This window comes from Serinus canaria, chromosome 2 (assembly GCF_022539315.1).
Source record: "Serinus canaria isolate serCan28SL12 chromosome 2, serCan2020, whole genome shotgun sequence".
Taxonomy (NCBI): Eukaryota; Metazoa; Chordata; class Aves; order Passeriformes; family Fringillidae; genus Serinus; species Serinus canaria.
In genome coordinates, this window is record NC_066315.1 from 42,910,797 (window position 1) to 42,930,306 (window position 19,510).

The following is a 19,510-nucleotide window of genomic DNA, read 5'->3' on the forward strand; positions in this document are numbered from 1 at the left end:
ATCCTAAGGGAATATACACGTGTTCTTGATACATTCAACACACTTAACTTCAAGTGACACTATGGTTATGGTTATATATATGGTATATGGTATGGTTACTTCAGATATGGAGATGTCAAAAATAGCTGACAGAAGATTTGTTTTTGAGGGATCTGGACTGAAGAGAGAAACTGTAATTTTATTTTTAATTTCATGGTAGGTTAAGAACTGTTTGAGACTGCCAGGATACCAGGGTCTACTTATAAAATGTTGTTAATGTGTACTTATTGCAATTTGTTCTATTTAAACCATCAGGAATATAGAAGTATGAATGATAAGGAATGTTTACTTATAGGATCATAACATGATAATTACTAAGCTTTACTCAGATATGGAGAAATATGCAATAGGCTTATAAAAGGTGCACCAAATACTGAAATGGAAAATCATTTTGTCTCCATACTTTAAGACAGACACTGGTTTTAATGGTAAATGAAACTGAATTTTAGTGTCAGTTTTTCCTTGTAAGACTGGGTGTAGACTCCTCGTGGGCTGGTTGTGTGCTTGTCTGTACTTACATCTGTCTGTGGGGGTGTTGCTGTCCTTGCGGCCGTGTCCTTTCCAGCTGTGTCTGCATGTCCTTCTAAACAAAACCACTCCTTGAAGCATATTGATCCTCATGTTGTTGACACTGACTTCTTAAGTCAGGTAAGTCACCCAGGGTCTCCTTGCTTTAATCAATGCCTGGCCCTGTGATTATACCTGGAATCATTCCTTTTTCTCTGAGAAACCTGCAATGAGTAAAGCAGCAACTTTCTTCCTGAGGAGAAGAATTTCAGCGCTAACAAAAGATAATGTACTTGTAGGAAAAAAGATGGGGCTGTAGAGAGGAGATAACTAAAAAAATATTTCTTCCTTTACATGAAGAACTGACAGCCAGAAGTATATTGCATTATGTTTGCAGCAACATTTATCTTTCTTCTGGTACTGTGATTTGTTAGTGTTTAAAGTTCAATACGTGGATATATGAGGAAAGTTGTAAGGTGGGAGGGTGGGATGGACTCCTCCTCTTTTACTGTTTGCTGAAACCAGGAAATTCTGCAGTTTAAAACCAGGCTTTAAATTTGCTTTAGTGAGAGAAAAGGAGATGGTGGAGGAAAGAAATAACTAAGTGGGGCATGTAAGTTGAAGCTTTCTCTCCCCTGTATTCCAGGACTTGATCTTATTTCAAAGACTTCAGAAGGAATGAAATCAGCATGTAGAAGTTGAAGTAATCTAACTGGAATACTTCATTAGGTAGGAGAAAACTATGTTATCACATTTATTGGCACTGGTAGAGATGGGATTTTAAGTTAAAAGAAGAAAGAGTATGTTCCTTCTGTTAGTATATATCAACACAAGAGGGAAAATGTTCCCAGTCAGGTGTGCAGGGAGAATCCTGTATGCAAGATGTTTATAAATCATATGTGAAAAAGAGATGTTGCTTCAAGATCTCCATGCTTTTGACAGCATGCTTATGAAGCACATTATTATTTAAGACTGCATTTGGCTCTGGCAGCAAAAATCTACAGAATGACTTTTTTCCCTGCCTAAAACATTGAAGCAGCTGAAGATAAGACTGGGAAATTAGTTGGTTAAAAAAGAAAAACAAAATATATGGGCAATGCTTTGTGAAGCATTTAAAGGATTCAGGAGTACTGTTGATATTTTTCTTCCTTTGAGATTTATATACATCTATGTGTATATCTGGGAACAAATATGTAAAAATGCTGGCAGTAAAATGAGCTTTAAAATATGTATTATTTTATACAGTTTTCTAAGGACTTTCAATAATTTTCAACTTTTATCTCCTAATATAGAATTAAAGCGGAAAGATGTCTTAGATTTTGGAGAATTGCTGCCTTAGCATCTTGTATAATTATGCTTATATGTGTGTGTGTATGTATATATATATATTTATTATATATTATATTATTATATATATATAGCAACTACAGATGTGCAAATATAAGTACCTTCTGCTAAGGCCTTGTATATACTATTTTGCATTCAAATAAATTTTAGAATTAAGATATTTCCAGTGTAATGCTCTGTAGCACTGCATGTTTCTGAGAGAATTTATTTAGTCTTTGATCCATAGTATCTATGAGCTGTATGATTTGAATTTTCCATTAAATTACTTCTCATTTTGCATTAGTAAATAATGAAGACTACACATAGAAGGCCGAAAGCACCTCTATCTGTGCAGCTTGTACTGCATGATTGGAATTTTGTACATGAAGATAAAGCAAAATAAATAGTACAAGTAGCAAAACCAGTCTGCACATGTTTCTAAATTGCAGTGCTTCTGTGTATTTAAAGAAGCTGCCTGATGTCAGTAGGGATAGTTAAGGGAAAACCGAAGCAAGTGGTAAATAGGTTCCCATCTGCATCCACTGTTTAGGAAGAGTGGAAGAGATTTTTCAGGTCTAGGGTATCTGACCTGAAGAACTGGGAAATTCTAAGGGAACATTCTGGAGTTGTGGGGCTGGAAGAAGCTAAAGGAGGCAGAGACCACAGCTGTTGGGAGGCATGGAAATAGATGCATAGCTAAACAGTCACAGATTATTTTATATATTATCATAGCAACAGCTGGATTTTGGTATGCTATCTGAATATTTACATAATTGAAGAAAATCTAGTCCCTTGCTAAAACACCAACTGTATTTTACTCATCTGAGTGTGAGCAGCCACATATACCTTGGAAGCTTGCTGCTATTTGATGCTCTTGAGTTTTTCACATACTCATAGTCATGGAAATTTCTAGAGCAAAACACTAATTGGAGGCTTTGGAAATACTGGCAGCAACTTCCTTATCTACCTTTGACTATGTACATGTCTAACTGGTTTTATAGATCTGTGTGCAGTTTATTCAAACAAGAGAGTTCAAGATGTTAATGCTACTCTGGCATAATAACTGTGCTATCAAAGCAGGAGCTGTGTAACACAGGAATGCAAATTAGAAATCATTATTATTTTTTGGGGCTACCATTAAAATATGTAGTTGTCTCTCAGTATAAAGTTTTAGCTTATTAACATCTGAAAAATAGGCTCATATAATTAGGTGTAGTAGTGAACATAGATAACAGGATTAAATCCCTGTCAAAGTGATCAAGGGGAACTCTTAAGAGATTCATTAACTCTCAGGAATATATGCAGAAAAATTAATTAAATCCAAGATAAAATTTAATTATGGAGACAGCATGCAAAATGGTTACAAAACAGTTTCCTTTATGTTAGTAATGCTTATGGAAAAAAATTGTGGTGTGCAGAGGCATGAAGGAGGTTTCCTCAATGCACTAATCCCAGCATTGCTCTCTGTTCTTGTTGAGGACTACATAATACCTAGAACCTCTTTGGTTGCATGGGGGCCTCAGTTGCAGCTGGAATTTCTGTGTTACTGCAGTTGTATTAAAAATGAAAAGTGCCAGTATCTGATAAGTGTCTTGAGATATAGGAAATGTGGTGCTTTTTCCCCCCAAGGGTTTCAAAGAACTCTTCAAGAACTCCAGTGCAGCTTGGTGTGGCAATACTTGGAAATGAAGTTTTGCTCTTGCCTGAGGTTAGAATATAGATTCAATCAGATAATTTCTATTCATTGCCTTTTGTTATTTTCAAGACCCAGGGTTATATTACATGCTGTTACCCTAAGAACCTGGACTGAGCCCTGTGCTATAATGTTAGAGCAGCTGTAGTCTTTCTACTAAGTTGTCTTTGCAGATCTAAGACACAGAACAAACAGTGTAATGAGTGGTTAAAGGCAGAATCAAGTGTGCTTGTATCCTAGAATAATCCTAGTTATACAAAATTGTTTTTTTCTTATTTGTTTAGTGTGCTTAAGCTCAACAGGCCTTAATTTTGTACTTACTGAAAGATTTTCATTCCCATTATCCACAGCACTGAGTTTTGGTTTTTGGGAGATTTTTATACTGTCTTTATTACTGGCCCACTGGTGTATTTAATTTGTAAATGAGTGCTTGTTCTTATCCATGTGTATCATATATAGATAACACCACCAAGCTTGCTTTTAAATTGATGTGGAGGTGGGAAATGTCAAGGCTAGAAGGGAATCTTAAAGGCATAACTCCCGTTAATCTTACACTGTGAATAGCTTGCTTTTAGTTGAATTTTAGATCATGGTAAATATAGCTGTATGAATCAGAACAAAGCATGATTGTGAGAGCAAAGCATTGAACAGTTCCTGTTGGTTATATGCTGTACATCAGTGTCAGACTCCTACAGCTCTCTGTTCAAAGCCTGTATGTTAAAAACTAAGGAGAAAAATTATGAATTTAAAGTGCTACTTTAAATTGCATACAGCTAGAAAGCCTGCATGTTGTTAATAAAATGCACTTACCCTATTCCTCCACAATTAAAAGCCTCTTTTTTAGGGAATTATGCTCTGTATTTCTTATATCTTTTGGTTTGATTTTTTTTTTTTCCCTAGGAAGGTTTTCAAAATGGATGCCTGGAAACCACTTCTTCTTCTCTACATTTTCACCTTCTCTACAGAGGCAGAGGAGTCTGGTAATACACTAAAGAAATTACTCTTCAAGTTGATAGCAATATTGCTTTTTTACATTTGCACCCAATGTTAGAGGGAGATGAAGAATTGAAGAACATTTTTTCTAACTATTAACTGTAATCAGGGATAATGTGGTCAGTTTTTATGAAACATAGCTACAATAGGATAGTTTTCCTAAAACAATGCAAAAATTAATGGAACGGCTCATTACATTTTGTTTGTTCATGCATGCTGAAGTTTCATATTTGCAAAAGTAACATAAAGCTCTTACAATTCTAAGACTGCCAAAAGCAAGGTAAGTCACAGTATTTAGCAGTTCCATTTTGGTAGTCAGGTCTTCTAAAAGACTTGTTTGAGAAATGTTCTGCCCAGTTGCAGGATATTTTCTGCAAGATGGTTGATTTGAGGAAATAATGCTCTGCTAGTGTTATTTGCTTCTGGAATTTGTGGAAACACATGAGTTTCACACCAACTACAAAGAAATATGGTTAGTACTCCTTAAGATAATGTGAACTTTTTTTTTCCCCCTCAGAAAATAAATATTAATTAGTAATGTGTGCATGCAGAATGGAACTCAAAGTGCATGACTAAATTTTCCTTTGCTCTCGAGAGAGAGTAGGATAATACATTCCAATGGTTGTGTTTCCCATACAGAAATGTTTAATATGCATTAACTGCAGATAAGTTCTGAGCAGACTGTGAATGAAAATTGTGTTGTAGATTTCAGCATCTCTCCTTTTCCCATGAATGGTGTTGTAGAAGGATGTATCTTCTGACCCTATATATGATAATCAGGGGAAAAGAAGGAAATAGTGGGTGATGACAATGTAGCAGAATAGATGGGAGGGTTTTTCTGCAAAAGGCCAATAGGTCTTGGATTCTGAAAAGCAATTAGGATTCAAAATTACTTTTCTATTAGATTACACAACCTTTAAGGAAAGAGGAAATTTACAACATATTTCTTCAGTCAGCTGGAAAGTTTCCATGACAGACATCGTTTTCCTGGTAGATGGATACTGGAGTATGGGGACAAAGAACTTCATGATTATGCAGAATGATCAATGGGAGGACAAAATCCGTGTTGGTGTGATTCAGCACAAAGATGTGACATACACTGAATTCTTGTTGGACACCTTTTATAAAAAAATTATTCCTTACAGAAGATACAAAAATTACATTACAAAGAAGGAGGCACCAAAACAGGGCAGAGCCTGCAGTGCTAGAAAATCACTTCATAGCAAGTGCTGGTAGCCAAAAAGAGGCTTGTCCCAAGCCTTTTTCAGTGAGTACTCAGTTGAGAGGGTAGAGGATGCAGCAAGGCTTTAAGGAGCAATGGGATCTATGTCTTTGAAGCTAACATAAGGATGATAAAATCCCCCTTGAGAGCTGTTTTTAATAGCTGATGATGCAGGGAGAGTTCACAGTGTAAAATCTTGATGCACTGAAGACCATCAAAAATAATGTCAATCAGGTCTGTTAATGCAAACATCTCCCTGGTCAGGGTAAGGAACAAACCTTTTGTTGGGTGTATAATGACAAAGCATTCTGCAGCCCCAGATAAAACTACCTAACAGCCCAGCAGTGCAATTGTTTTACCAAAGAATACTGCCCAGATTTACAACTCACAGCTTGTACTTTGCTTCTGTCAAGAGCCACTTAACTCCTTGCTATAAACTTGGTATGGTAAATAACTTCTGAAGTAAGACAGTGCTTCACATTAAGCCCTCATAGATCCTCAGTGTCTGAAAGGAGCCAGAGCAGATACCCCCAGCACGTAACTTAAAAAAAAAGAGGGAAACAGATGATTTAGTGATACTTTAAAAAAAACCTCCTAGAAAAATAACTTTGCCATCTCCAGCTGACCATACTTCTTCAGTGGGACTCTCAGCAGCCACTGTCTGTCAACAAAACTGAAGTGTCAGAGAGGCACTGTGCAGAAGGGGGTGTCAGAAAATCCATCCTTGGATATGTGGGAGGTATTGGCAAGATGTGAACAGCAAATCCATGGTAATTCTAAGGTGCTACCCAAAAGTTTTTCCTAGATGAGAAACAGAAAGTGGTATCTCTTACTAGATCTTTTAGATGGCAACAGTGGATTGGATGCTACATAGCCTGAGAAGCTGCCAACCCCAGAGAAAATAAAGCTTCAGTAATGCCTTTAGTTAACATAGCAACTTTTATCAAATATCACATGCTGGTTTTGGGTCTGAGTTTATTCTGACTTGGTGCTGCATTGCCAGTTGCCTTTTCATGTGGGAAGACTGAAATACAGAACATAAACAGTTGCTCTTTAACATTACATATTCATGCCAGCTATGTAGTTTGATAATACTGTGTATGTGTTTGTTAAGTGGCAAAAAAGAAAAATGGAGTGCATGACAAATCAAAAAGCTGATCTCTTCTGACTGGCGTAAGTGCATGGCATTGGTTGGGTATGGCAAGAAGAGAAAGTTCTGGAGCATTTTTTCTCTCTTTGCTCATCCTTGTAGGGACTGTGACTGCCCTTTAAAGCTCCTTGTTATCTTCCTGTGTGTTGTGTTCACAGAGATGTGATATTTTGCATGTGTTGGATGTATGCTCTTTGTTCTCCTTGTTCTGCCATAAAATTGATCCAACCCAGTTCTCCAGGTTTTGTTCCCTTTGTGATCAGAAACTCACGGAGAAAGGAACACTGGGATGACCACACTACTTGTCCAAGGCGTTTTGTAACAACAGTTGAGCCTCTCGTGCATCCTAGGCTAGTGAGATCTTGATCACCCCAAAACTGGCTGGTGTTTGCTGGGGTGTTGGGGGCCAAAATGAAGAGCTGGACCTTTCTTCTTAAAGACAGGAGCAATCCATGTGAATTATATCTGCTCAGGTGGTTTGCAGAGAGAACAGCTGGGCCTGGTTCAGTATGAGCTGTGTACTTCCACCCACTCTTTATCCCATCGAATGCTGAGCAGACTCCCAGATGAAAAAGCATTCCCTGGCTCCTGCAAGCAGAGTGAGAGGGCTGATGTAGAAGGGGAATGCGCTGACATGGAGTAGTATGACCGTAGCTGACGCAGTAGCACCTCCTGGTGTTTCACGGCAGAGAACAGGGAGATTTAATGGGAGATACAGCAGTAAACTTTATGTATATATACACAGGTACAAACTTGTTTAGAGAGAAGTTAAGGAAAGCATATTGGGTTTCATCTCAGTGATGCACATATTTATTGTTAAGATCTCCATAAATTTGTCTCATAAAATGAAGATCAGCTTTCTGTGAAGCCTGTTTTATCTTGTCCTGTCATCTGTTTTAATATATTCACTGACCTTCTTTCCTGTAATATATCTATTAATTCCCTTTTCTCCAGTCACCTTCTCTTAAACTGACAGATTTTTCAATTTAAAGAATTACATTTCAGGAACAGCATGTTGGCAGCAGAAAAAAGTTATCTTTGCAGCAGTAAGATAGAACAGTTTAACAATGTGGATGTTTGTAGGAGAACAGGTGGTGAAAAAAAGAGTTTGGCAACAAAAAGGTCTTTATTCCTGCAAATAAATAGAGATTATCAACAAAGTATAGGATACCTACCAGCAGATGTTTTACACAATCTCATGCACAACATAGTAACACAAAAAGTGAACTATTTACTGCTCTTTTGTTGTTTGTGCTGGTACAATGAGGACTTGGCAGACAACGTTTAAAGAGCTGAGCAGTGTGGATGATCAATTGTCAGGGCAAAATTCCTGAGTTCATGCTTACCCTTCAGACTACCTCCAAACTGTGTGACTAAAAAGACCTAGGTCTTAGAAAAATCTCTTTGTGAACACATAATCTGTGTCCTGTACAAGAACACAGACTGGAAGAAATATCCATTAGATTTGGTCTTCACATGTTTGCATGTGTAGATATATTTATCTGATTGTTTTGTTGTGAGCTAAAAAGATAAGAGGCATAGAGTTTTGGTGTTGCTCTTAGGTCTGAATGTCAGACTTTTTTAGCCATAAAATTTTGTTCAATGTGACCTTTTACATTCAAAGATTTTCACACTGCTTTCTGGCAGATCATACCCTCTAGGGGGCAGTTTGTACCACAAGTGAAAGTATTGAAACATAACATTGGTCCCTCTGAGATGAAATGATTTCTAGAAGTATTTGGTTAAAGAACTGAACACATTTATCTCTTCCATGAGAGAGGGAAAACCCAGAAAAATTATGTGGAATAATAGGAACAAGCCCAAACTAGCAAACACAGAAAGCAATCTTGTGATTGCTAAGTGTTTGAGTCAATGAGTGAAAAGAGAATAAAATAAGGTAGAGTGCTGTAATACAGCTAAAAAGGCATGCCTCTGGCTTCCTTGCAGAGGTACAACAATTAATAATAATGCATCTAGGATCACAGAATAAAATTCAACATGAGAAATGAATAATCAAGGTAGAGAAGAAAAAACGTGTGGTTTAGCTGAGGTTTTAATGAGGGCAAAATGATTGTGACAGGGGGACGAATTAGACAAATCACACTATTAATTGTTATTACAAGGAACAATGCAAGTAATTCCATTGCTGAGGTAGCCACCACCTTACAGCAGCTATTTTTCACAATGGTTATGACATTTCATTTAGGCAATGCTGCCTCTCTCTCTCATGTTTGTTTCTTTGGCCTGTTCTACGTTTGCATGTATCAGCTGGTCTTGTGACAAAATGACAAAGCACAGTCAGTCATTAGGGTTCCCTTCACAATTGGAATTTGTGTTGTACATTCTCAGTTGGTAGAAAAGCTCATAGAGACAATTTCAAGATTAGTCCCTTTGAGGACACTGGGCAGCTGGAGAAGATACGTTTTGCAGTTTGGGAATGTGCAGGTGTTGAGTAATTTAGTATTTACAAGTTCATATGGCCATACTGAAACCTGTGGGCTGATGATGTTTTATGTATATATATATGGAAAACCTATCTCACTGATTCTTACTTCGGGCTTTAAATCTACTATGTTGAATTTTGTTCCATGATTCTGACAGAAAACAAGATCACAAAGAATGTATGTTTATTGTTCACTCTTTCCTTTTTTTCTTTTTTTCAGAATGCAATATAGATCTTTCTATAGCAATTGATATTTCAAGGAGTGTGCAGCCAGCAGCCACAATGCTCCTGAAACAGAGACTGCAAGCATTCCTCCCCAGACTTCTACTCCAGATGAAGTCACTGCCAAATACCAGCTGCAATGCTACAGTTGAAATTGGGTTCAAGTTCCAAGTATTGGCACAGAACAAACAATTAATCTTTGACTCTGGTTTTGAAGACTATAATGAAGAGATCATCCAGAAGTTCTTAGGTGCGCAGACCACTGTGGACACCTACATGAATGCAGACTTTTTGCAGGCACTTGAGGAGAACTTCTTTAATGTGACTTCTGCTAAAGTTAAGGTAACTTAATGATGTGAACATATATCTTGGAAAAATTAGGCAGTGTAATATTTACAGATTCTAATGCTGAGTACTCCAGGAAGACAAAAAGAAGTTCAGGAATAATGATACTAATAAACAGAATCACAGAATGGTAGAGATTAGAAGGAATCCCTGGAAGTCACCTTCTTCAATCCCTCTGCTCAAGTAGGGTCAACTAAAGCAGGCTGTCCAGGGCCATGTCCTGATGGCTTTTGTGTATCTCCAAGAATGGAGACTCTTCAATGTCTCCAGGCAACCAGTACCAGTGCTCAGCCACTCTTGCCTTTTCTTAAGTTTATACAGAACCTCTGGTTATTTCCTTGATCTGGTATAACCTGATATATCAATTTCAGTTCCCTAGGCACTCCTGTAGTGAGATGGTACCCAGAACTTTTGGCTTAATAGGTGTGATGAGTATTCCTACAGATAACCTTATTATATCTACCATGGAATGATTGCACTTTGGGCAGTGGAAAGTAGTTTTCTTTCAGGAACTCTTATCCTAAAAGGAAACTACTTTCTTATTCCTAATTCTGTATCTTTGTCCAGAATAGTGACAGATCGAAACAGAAGTCACAGAAAAAAAGGTCATCTGAGAAATTTGCTTACAGAAGTTTATTCATGTCATTAACTTCAAATAATTTCAAAACACAAAGCTGGGTTCTACTTAAGATAACTGATGATCAGGAAATTCTGCCTAGATGCTGCAGTTAATTTATCCATCTTGAAATGAAGTGAAGGGAGAAGCATAAAACTTCATCTAATCTCTCCTGAAATGAATGGGGATTCTTTCAATCTGAATTTCTTTGAGTTCAAGAAATTCAGATCTCATTAGAATGTTTCAGGATCAATGCCTTGACAGTTTATTCTTGATAAGGCACTGAGTCTGTAAAGCACTGAGTGTGTCCTGTAGTCGCTGTTTGAATATTAGCACTTACTTAGGTCTCCATGCAGGAGAACCTTCCTCCTAAAGAAGGACTGGTTAGCTCTTGCTACATACATAAGAGTTTTCCTCTTCCAACTTAATTTTTGCTTTTATGAAACACCAATTTTAATTTGGCATGGAGTGAGGAAGCCATATTACAAGTTCCTCTGCTTTCAGATGAAAGTTGGCATTCTATTTTTTACAGCATTTGCATAGGTGTGTTTGATTTACCAATTTAAGTTGCACCAATTTGGTACACATTTAATGAGTTTTTTCCAAAGATTTCTTAAAATGTCTGAACAGGGAACATGACCACATAAGATTTTGCTTGTTTTGAGTCTCAGAGCAAGAACTTGTTTGACATGAAAGTAAAAGCAGCACTTTTTCCCTCCTAATTGCCAGTTCTGGAGATCAGCTTCAAGCAAGGCTTCTTTCTGTTTAGGCATGATTATTATAAATAAATATGCTGCATATCTCAGCACTTTACCAGTGAATTAATATTCTTCTCTGACACTGTTTATGTACAAATTGAAAATACAAGGCTTTAGAATGCACATGAACTTACAGTTTAATCTTCCTCTGATCCTGAGCAATAACATGCTTGTTCTGTAAAGATTATTATTTCTAAAACTCATCAGGAACCATGATTATCTGTTGGTTGAATATCTTATTTTCTTTGTTATATGTTTGCTTAGCAGCAAAAAAGTTGGATCTAATACCAGCATTATCAACAATGGATATGTTCCAACAAGAGCTTGATATAAACAAATGCTTTGTAAACATAACAACATATCTTTACATATATTTACATATAATACCCACAGTAAGACCCCACATTCCCTGTTCCCCATGGTTTTAAAATGGAAAGATCATAGAAAAAACAACCAAACCCAGGCCTACAGTGTTGTCTCCAACAATCTGTGAGTTTACCCATCCACAGTCTAGCTCTCTGCTGTATCGCACGGTGTTTGAGTAAGCATAGAATTTGTGCCAGTGCCTCCATATTGTATGTTTGGTAACTTACCAGTTAGTGCCAGCTTAAATTCTTGTCTCCTAACTGTTTTAGTGCACAAGTGGGATGTTTGGTGTGGCAATCACTTCATTTGCTTTTGTCACCTGTGGAAAAATTTACCTTAGCAGAAGAAATAGGTTTTGCTTTGGTCAAACTGTGCCTTACATAGGAAATGTAAAATATGAAGGGTGGGAGGGAAGAAGTTCTAGCTGTGCATGTGCACTTGCTGGACAGAGAGTTTAGGAGGATTTTAAGTCATTGCCATCCATTGGGGATGGAGCACAATTTACTTGTGCAGCTTCTTTCTGGGCAAACTAATCCACTCTGTGAGTGGGACCGGCAAAGTCCTGTTGGTTTGAAGAGGGAATTGGAGGACAGAAACAGGAAGAGACTGGTAGCTTGAAGGGGAACTAAGAAACTGTGCTTTTCCTCCATACTGGAAGAAACTTAACTGTAACTCTTTGGCCTGAAAAGATGGAAATGTATCTAATACAAATTATTAGCATCCTGAGGTGAGCAAACCCTATGTCTTAAGAAGGAAACATAGGGCAGAGAGCAGAGAAGGGTGATGACCTGCCTATGAGGAAGGACAAAAGGACATAAATATCTGCATGGGGGGAGGATTAGACCCAGAGAGGATGCACTTTCTGGTGGGGCTCAGTTGACAGCCAACAGGAGCTGCTCTTGCAGAAATGGGAGAATTTGCTCTAAATTCTTCTCCACATTGACGTAGAAGAGAACTCTCCAGACATCAGAGAAAATTTTGCAGTGGGTATGTTAAAAAAGAATTTGTCTCCTACCTCACATGCTAAGATGACAGATATAATATAATAGCTATGCTATATTCAGCAAGAAAAATCCCTCAAATGGAATGCTATCAGGGAAGAGAGGCTTTTGTGTTCTGTTCTCATTGTTCCTCACTACCATTTTCCAGCACATGTTTCAAGTCTACCACAGTGTAGTTCAATTTGACCATCTCATAGCCATTTCTCAATGTGAGCTGTAATTCTTACAAAGACTGAACTTTCTGTTTCTTTGCAATTGACTTGTCATTACTCCCTTTCCTGCTAGGTTCTGTTAGTATTTTCAGATGGGCTGGATGATTCACTGGAAGACCTGAAGAAAGCAGCAGACTCACTTCGCTTTAAAGGTATTACAGTACCACTTTGATGCTCCTGTCTCCTACTATCACAGGCCTGATGTACAGCTCCTCCACTGCAACTTTTCCACTTAATACTGCCTCTCCATGCTCATGTGGAATTGCCCAGGAGTCCCTGGGAAAGTATTTGCTTCTCCATGTGAAGCAGTGTACATGTTGACTTTTCACTATATGGCAGATGATGCCAGAGACATGCCTAGGGGTGGAGAGGTTCTAGTTTCTGGAGTCCAGCTCCAACAGCTGGAGCAATTCAGGATGGACCTTTCTCATGATGAGAACAGCACCAGAGGTTAGATACAACTCTGACTTCTCCAGAAAAAAGCAGATTTGAACTTGTGTTTGGGCGCTGAGTTACATTCTGGTCTGACAGCTGGGGAGAAAAGTCAATTGGAAAATCACTGGTCTGAATTTTTGTCTCACACATTTTTCTCTTACACATTTTTCTCAATTTCTTTTAACATATTGTATTGAAGACATAAAATGTAAGTCTTTCAGGGAATTGCTGCTATTCAAGTTTATATTGTTTATTAAATTACATGTTTCAGATATTCACTAATTTAAATTTGTGCTTATGTTGAAGGTCTTGATGCACTTCTATTAGTTGGCCTGGACAATACACAGAACTTGACTGAATTTTGGGAAATAGAGTTTGGCAGAGGATTTGGATACAATGAACCTCTGAGTGTTGGGTTTGCAGATATTGCAAACATTTTGCAGAGAAATCTTGTAAGTCCTTCTGTGATATAAACAAAAGGCAGGGGAAATCAGTCTTTGTTTATGATTAGTATATGTAAATGAAATGTTTCTTGTAATTTTTCAGGATACTGTTGCAGAGAGAAAATGCTGTAAGGTTATTTGTAAGTGTCTTGGAGAAAATGGTGATCATGGTGTCCGTGGAAATCCTGGAAGGAAGGTAGGAGGTCTAAGACAGATATTACATAAGAACTTCTTCATTTTTCAAAGTATTTCTGGCTTTTTGTAGTATTTCAGAGCATTCTTGTGTGTCATAACATTTGATGTTAGGACAGATGAAGGAGAAACACGAAATGCAATCCTCTCTGCTGCATTCTCCTGTGCAAAATATTTTTGTAATGAAAATGATTTGTACACGTAAAAATCATTAAGCACTCTACTGCACCAATTCAGCAGAAAATGGAGAGGGATTTAAAAAAAAAAGTCTGATTAATCAAGAGGCTTATTATCTGTTGGGAATGAGAAACTTCCAACTGACAAGCTGAGAGTAGAAAATAATCATTTTTCACTAGGTATGTAACTTATCCTTTTGTGACTGATTATTCCAAATGTCCTCTTCTATAAGTCTGTTTTGATCCAAAAGGATTACTTCTTTTAAGATTTAAAATTGGGTTTTCAAGCCTTTTGAATATTATAGATATCACTACTTCTACAACATACTAGTAGAATTAATTATTAAAATTTTTAATATATGTAGTCTCCATTTGACTACTATTCATTCTGTTATTTCTACTTATTCCAGTAGCATGTGAGATAAATTATATCTGTAGTTCACACTCTTCAGTTATATGGTTGCAGTTAAATGAAATTTTGGTTATCTCTTAAGAAAAGCATTATCTTCTAATACTTCATAAACCAATTTATGGGTTTTTTCCATTACTCTTGTTGCTTTTCTTATACCTTTCTGTTTTACTGAAAGACTAGATTAAGGTGCTTAGACAGTTCAGAATGTAAACATAGTTGTTTTGCAGCTAGGAATTCCTGTGTTCCAGTTTCTCTCTGCTCAAATTTTGCCCTAAGGGTAATGATATTTGCATGACTTCCAATATAAAGTTGAAATGTTCCTATGTGTTTGCAAGGCATTTTAATAACTTTGTCCTAACAAGTTTCTAATTCCATATATTTTTCATTTCACCTTAGAATTTCAATACTGTAATGCTTTCTTTTCCAAATCACTAGAAAGATGTTTAATTTGACCAGGTATCCCAATGAGCTTTGTTAAGCCATCAGAGAGTTTCCTGAAACAACAGCTGAAACTGTATATTAACCATTGTTCTTTTCTTGTGTTTATATTTGGTTTTTTTTTCCAGCCATGTCAAATACACAGGGCTGTACAGAGTGTGTAAAAGCAAGGAGCCTGCCCTCCTTAGCATAACCAGATCTAATTTTCAGGGAATGTTTTCTATCTCTATGTGCAGAATAATCAGATAGAGGTGAACCCAGTGTGCTTGGAGAACAGTTTTACTTTTGAATTCTCCTTTTTCAGGGAAGTACAGGTTACAGAGGATCTCCTGGCCATCCTGGTGAGGAAGGTGGGATTGTAAGTAAACATTTGTCTTCCTGCTATGCTGATGTTAGTTGGTGCCTGAACCTGTCTGCACTTATTTACTGAGTACCCATCAATGTTAACCCAAAATGTATCAAAGGAACAGATAAATAGACAGATCTGTTTCTCTGTGCCTCTGCACCTCACCAGAGATAGTTACACAGTTAAAAAAGCAACTCACCAAAAGTGGGTTAGTTATTCAGTTAAAAAAACCAACCCACTTTCAAGTACAGACAATTGAGTTAGAGATCGGCAATGCAGTATAAACATGGCATGATAGTGAGAGCAGAGAACCAGGTGCAACTCAAATTAGTAATTGATGTTCCCCTATGGCCTGAATTAAGTTTTCCAGAAGACTTGCATTTGTGTTCTTAGTGCAGTGAACGGTGATACAATTCTGTCTTGCTTTAGTCTTGTGTGATAAATTAACATAAAAATGTTAATCATCATTGTATGGATGAGATTGAACATTTTCCATTGTTTCCTAGGGGGAGAGAGGCCCAGCTGGTTTCAGTGGGACTCAAGGAGACAGGGGATGTCCAGGTGTCAGAGGCCATAAGGCAAGTGTGTAACTTTGAAACATTTCCTAATTTTATTTCCCATAAACCTGTTTTCTGTCCTGGGAAATCCCTTTGTTGTTTCCCTGAAGCATGGATGAACATCAAGATCCAGCTGTAGGAATGGCAGACAGTGTTTGCTGTCTAATTTTGAGAGGTATTTTGTGTAACCCGAGCATAGTTGAATGGCTCAGGATTTTGCTGACTAAGCAACTTGATGATGATTTTTCCACCAGGTCCAGACTGGCCACAGTTAAAGCTATAAAGCTTTATGGAGTGGGAATGAAAATTAAACTGGTACTATTTTCCCAGAGGAAAGGAGGAAATCCTATATGAGTAGAAGGTTTTACAGGAGGGACTATCAATACTGAACTCAGCATACCTCTGCACAGCAGACTATTGTGCCCTGCTTTGCAAGCTCAATAAAAACACTTCTACCAAATTTCATCTATATTCATTTTCAATTTCAGGGGGCCAGAGGCTATAGAGGAAGTCAGGTATGTATTTTTGTGTGTGATCAGTTTTCTTTGAGAACAGAGTTCTGCTTTTTTGTTGCTTTGTAAAATGAAATTATCAACAAGGAAGGAAGATAGTGTAAAAACTTAACAGCATTCAGTGTACTTTTCCTGTCATTCCATAAGGATGGATTTAAGATACCTATCACATTAATCAAAATCAGCAGTCATAATTGTATTTTTACATGATTGCAGTCTATTAATCTAACTGATAGGAAAATGATTAATTTACTGACTAGTTTGCTAATTTTTTAAGGTGGTAATTCTGGTCATCTGAATCTCATTCTAATTGTGAAGAGGAACAGAGGGAAGAAAAGGTTGTAACTAATATTTACTGGAGGTTTGGACAGCATTTTCCCTAGATCATTATTGACACGTTTTCAATATTCAAACTTCTCTTCGAGCTGTGTTTGTCATCTCATCTGCTGATATTTCAAGGCTGTGTGTTTAACCTTTCAAACACACCTGTTCATGAAGGAGATATGGTCACTAATTTAATAATAAAACATGAAGCCTGGAAGACAATGATCTCTTGCAGTAATAGTTTCCAAGCTACAGTGATTAAAATGAAATTAACTTGCATTGAATGCTTTGATACAAAACCATTTCTAAAAATGAATTGTAAGCCTCAACTATTCAGAAGATGTTTGCCTCCATAACTGAGCAGCTTGGAGAAAGTTCAGAGAGTGTTTCTGAAACAGCTCTATTTAAAGTACTGCTCTGTAGTAACTTTTTAATCATCTCATGTGTTTCTCTTTCCTTTTCCCTTTTTTTCTCCATTCTCTGAAGTAATTTATCTTTCTTTCAATGTTCTGAATATAGAAGAGGGAGAGTACTTGCTGATGATTTCAATTTGTCAAAGTTAAATAGTGCAGTAGGTCTTACCAGCTGCACAAACCCTACTGAAACCCAGTGAATACATGAATATCTTCACTATGTTGTGTCGTTATATCCACAAATTTAATTTTAAATAAAAATATGAAACTTTCAGCACATAAAAAATGTGATTCAATTGTGCCAACTTAGTAAGGTTGAAGCAGTTTATTGAAGTTACTGAAGTCTGGAAGGCATTTTATTGTAGCTATTTGAATAAAAGGAAATGCTGAATGTTTTAATAGTAAGAAGTTTGTCTCTGGCTTTCTGAGGTAGGAAATGACTGATAGAAAAAAATAACACTTCAGTAAAAGTCATGATTGCTTACTTAGTGCTCAAAATTTTTCTGGAATGCTTATTCAAGAAATTCTTGTTTGTGACATATTAATCTAATCAAAATGTACAGCCAGCTGTTTTTTTCTTGTAGTAATACAGAACTGTTTTAAATGAAAGAAGTTCTTCCTCAGGAATCTTAACTAGGAGGTTTTGCAAAGTCAGTTTAGCATCAAATCCTACAAAGCAATTATATATGTGGTCTCTATCAGAGGGAGACTGCTGATGGTTTTAACTTGTTCTTGTGCCACTTTCAGTGTTTGTTGAATATCATTTCAGCTTTCAGGTTAGTTGTCTCTGCTAAATTAATTTCTTGCTGCAAATTAAGGCAACACAGTAAATTCCTTCATTTTTATCCTAATAAAGAAAGATGGAAGAAGTATTAAAAAATCAAAATATCCTATAAAAATTGAGCTTGCTATTTGGCTGAGTCTGAAATATCATGGAGCATACATAAATGGAATAAGAGTCTCACAGTTATAACTTTATTTAGGTGCCTCACACAAGTCAACACTGTAAACTCCTTAAGTCTGGGATGAGTATTTTGTGGGAAAACTACTTCCATAAATGTTTGCCATGTGGTGTATCATTTTTACAGGCAAAGGGAAGAGAAAAACAATGTGAATTTGAAAAGGAAGGTGACTGATATTTACGTAGCACTGGTATTTATGTACTCTTGCTGAAAGAGTTATGAAGTTTCTTAAAAACTAAAGTTTAAGATCAGTCTTATGTAATTATTTTAAAATCATGGTTATTCTTTCTGGTATTTCAATCCACTGTTCATGTTATAAAATAATGTAGAACAGCAAAAAGCACAGTACAAGTACATATGATGGTTGAAATCAGAATGACAAGGTTATCAGCATGATAGATCAAATACTAGTAATTTATTTTGGAATATATTTGTATTTTTAAGGTGCTGCATCTGGGAAAAGATTTGAAAAATAAAAGAAGGAAAAGCAGAATTTAAATCCTGGTGGAAATCTAAAATTTAAATAGCTGGTTTTTTTCTTAAGTGTCCTTAACAATTAGTTGTTTTAGACAGTGTTATAGTAATTAAAATTTATTATTCCTAATATTCTTGTTAAACATTAAAACCATAGGTCTTATTGAAGTTTTCAAATGCAGGGTGAACACTTCCTTCTTTGCTCAAACAGACAAGTGGACTAATGCTAATTGGCTTTTTTTTCCCCTTATTGCTTCAGGGTGAACATGGTGAGAGTGGATTTGATGGGACTGATGGAGAGCAGGTAAACATTTCTTTAAATGTGCAGTGCAATTAAAGACACCAACCTCAGGGTTCAAAGGTGCAGATTTTGTGCCTTGAATGGGCTTTAATGCTGAAGTTCTGTTGCTGGGAGTATAGAATTGTATATCTGATTGAAGCTGGATTCTGCCAGAAAAACTTGATAACCTGATTTAGCAGAAAGAGCAAATATTAATTTTTTTTCTTTTTTCTCCGCTTTCCGAGTCTAGGGAGAACGTGGATTTCCTGGACTTTTTGGAGAGAAAGGCAGCAGAGGGAAACGGGTAAAGTACCCCTTACAGTGATGTTTAGATTTTTAAGGAAACATCTTTCCAAAGTGTAATGCTGTCTGTAATGACTGTGAGTTGTTTTTAATAGCTGCCTGTTTTCTAATATGCTGTCACTCCTGCTCTAAATCAGTGTAGCTCCACTGACTTCAACAAATCTGGCCCTCTGCTGCCACAGATACTATTTATACTTGTACCCGAATTGTCTGTGCTCTTTTTATGAATTTAGGGCAGAAAAGGCCCCAGAGGAGAACCAGGTGAACGAGGAGAATCTGGTCTAAGAGGAGATCATGTAAGTGCATTCCTTTATCATGATTATATTTCACTGATTTGCACCTCAATTTTG

General features: G+C 36.8%; 1 protein-coding gene across 1 annotated transcript in view; it reads left to right on the forward strand.

Moving 5' to 3' along the window:
- Window positions 1-585: 585 nt before the first annotated feature.
- LOC103813165 (collagen alpha-4(VI) chain) overlaps window positions 586-19,510 on the forward strand; it is a 36,076-nt gene continuing 17,151 nt past the window's right edge. The window contains exons 1-13 of the mRNA XM_050971004.1: window positions 586-687; window positions 1,193-1,275; window positions 4,466-4,545; window positions 9,594-9,937; window positions 12,967-13,045; window positions 13,635-13,780; window positions 13,875-13,967; window positions 15,294-15,347; window positions 15,842-15,913; window positions 16,381-16,407; window positions 18,837-18,881; window positions 19,108-19,161; window positions 19,394-19,456. Coding sequence (XP_050826961.1) covers window positions 4,479-4,545; window positions 9,594-9,937; window positions 12,967-13,045; window positions 13,635-13,780; window positions 13,875-13,967; window positions 15,294-15,347; window positions 15,842-15,913; window positions 16,381-16,407; window positions 18,837-18,881; window positions 19,108-19,161; window positions 19,394-19,456 — 1,044 coding nt within the window. The 5' untranslated portion in view covers window positions 586-687; window positions 1,193-1,275; window positions 4,466-4,478. The remainder of the gene's footprint in view (window positions 688-1,192; window positions 1,276-4,465; window positions 4,546-9,593; window positions 9,938-12,966; window positions 13,046-13,634; window positions 13,781-13,874; window positions 13,968-15,293; window positions 15,348-15,841; window positions 15,914-16,380; window positions 16,408-18,836; window positions 18,882-19,107; window positions 19,162-19,393; window positions 19,457-19,510) is intronic.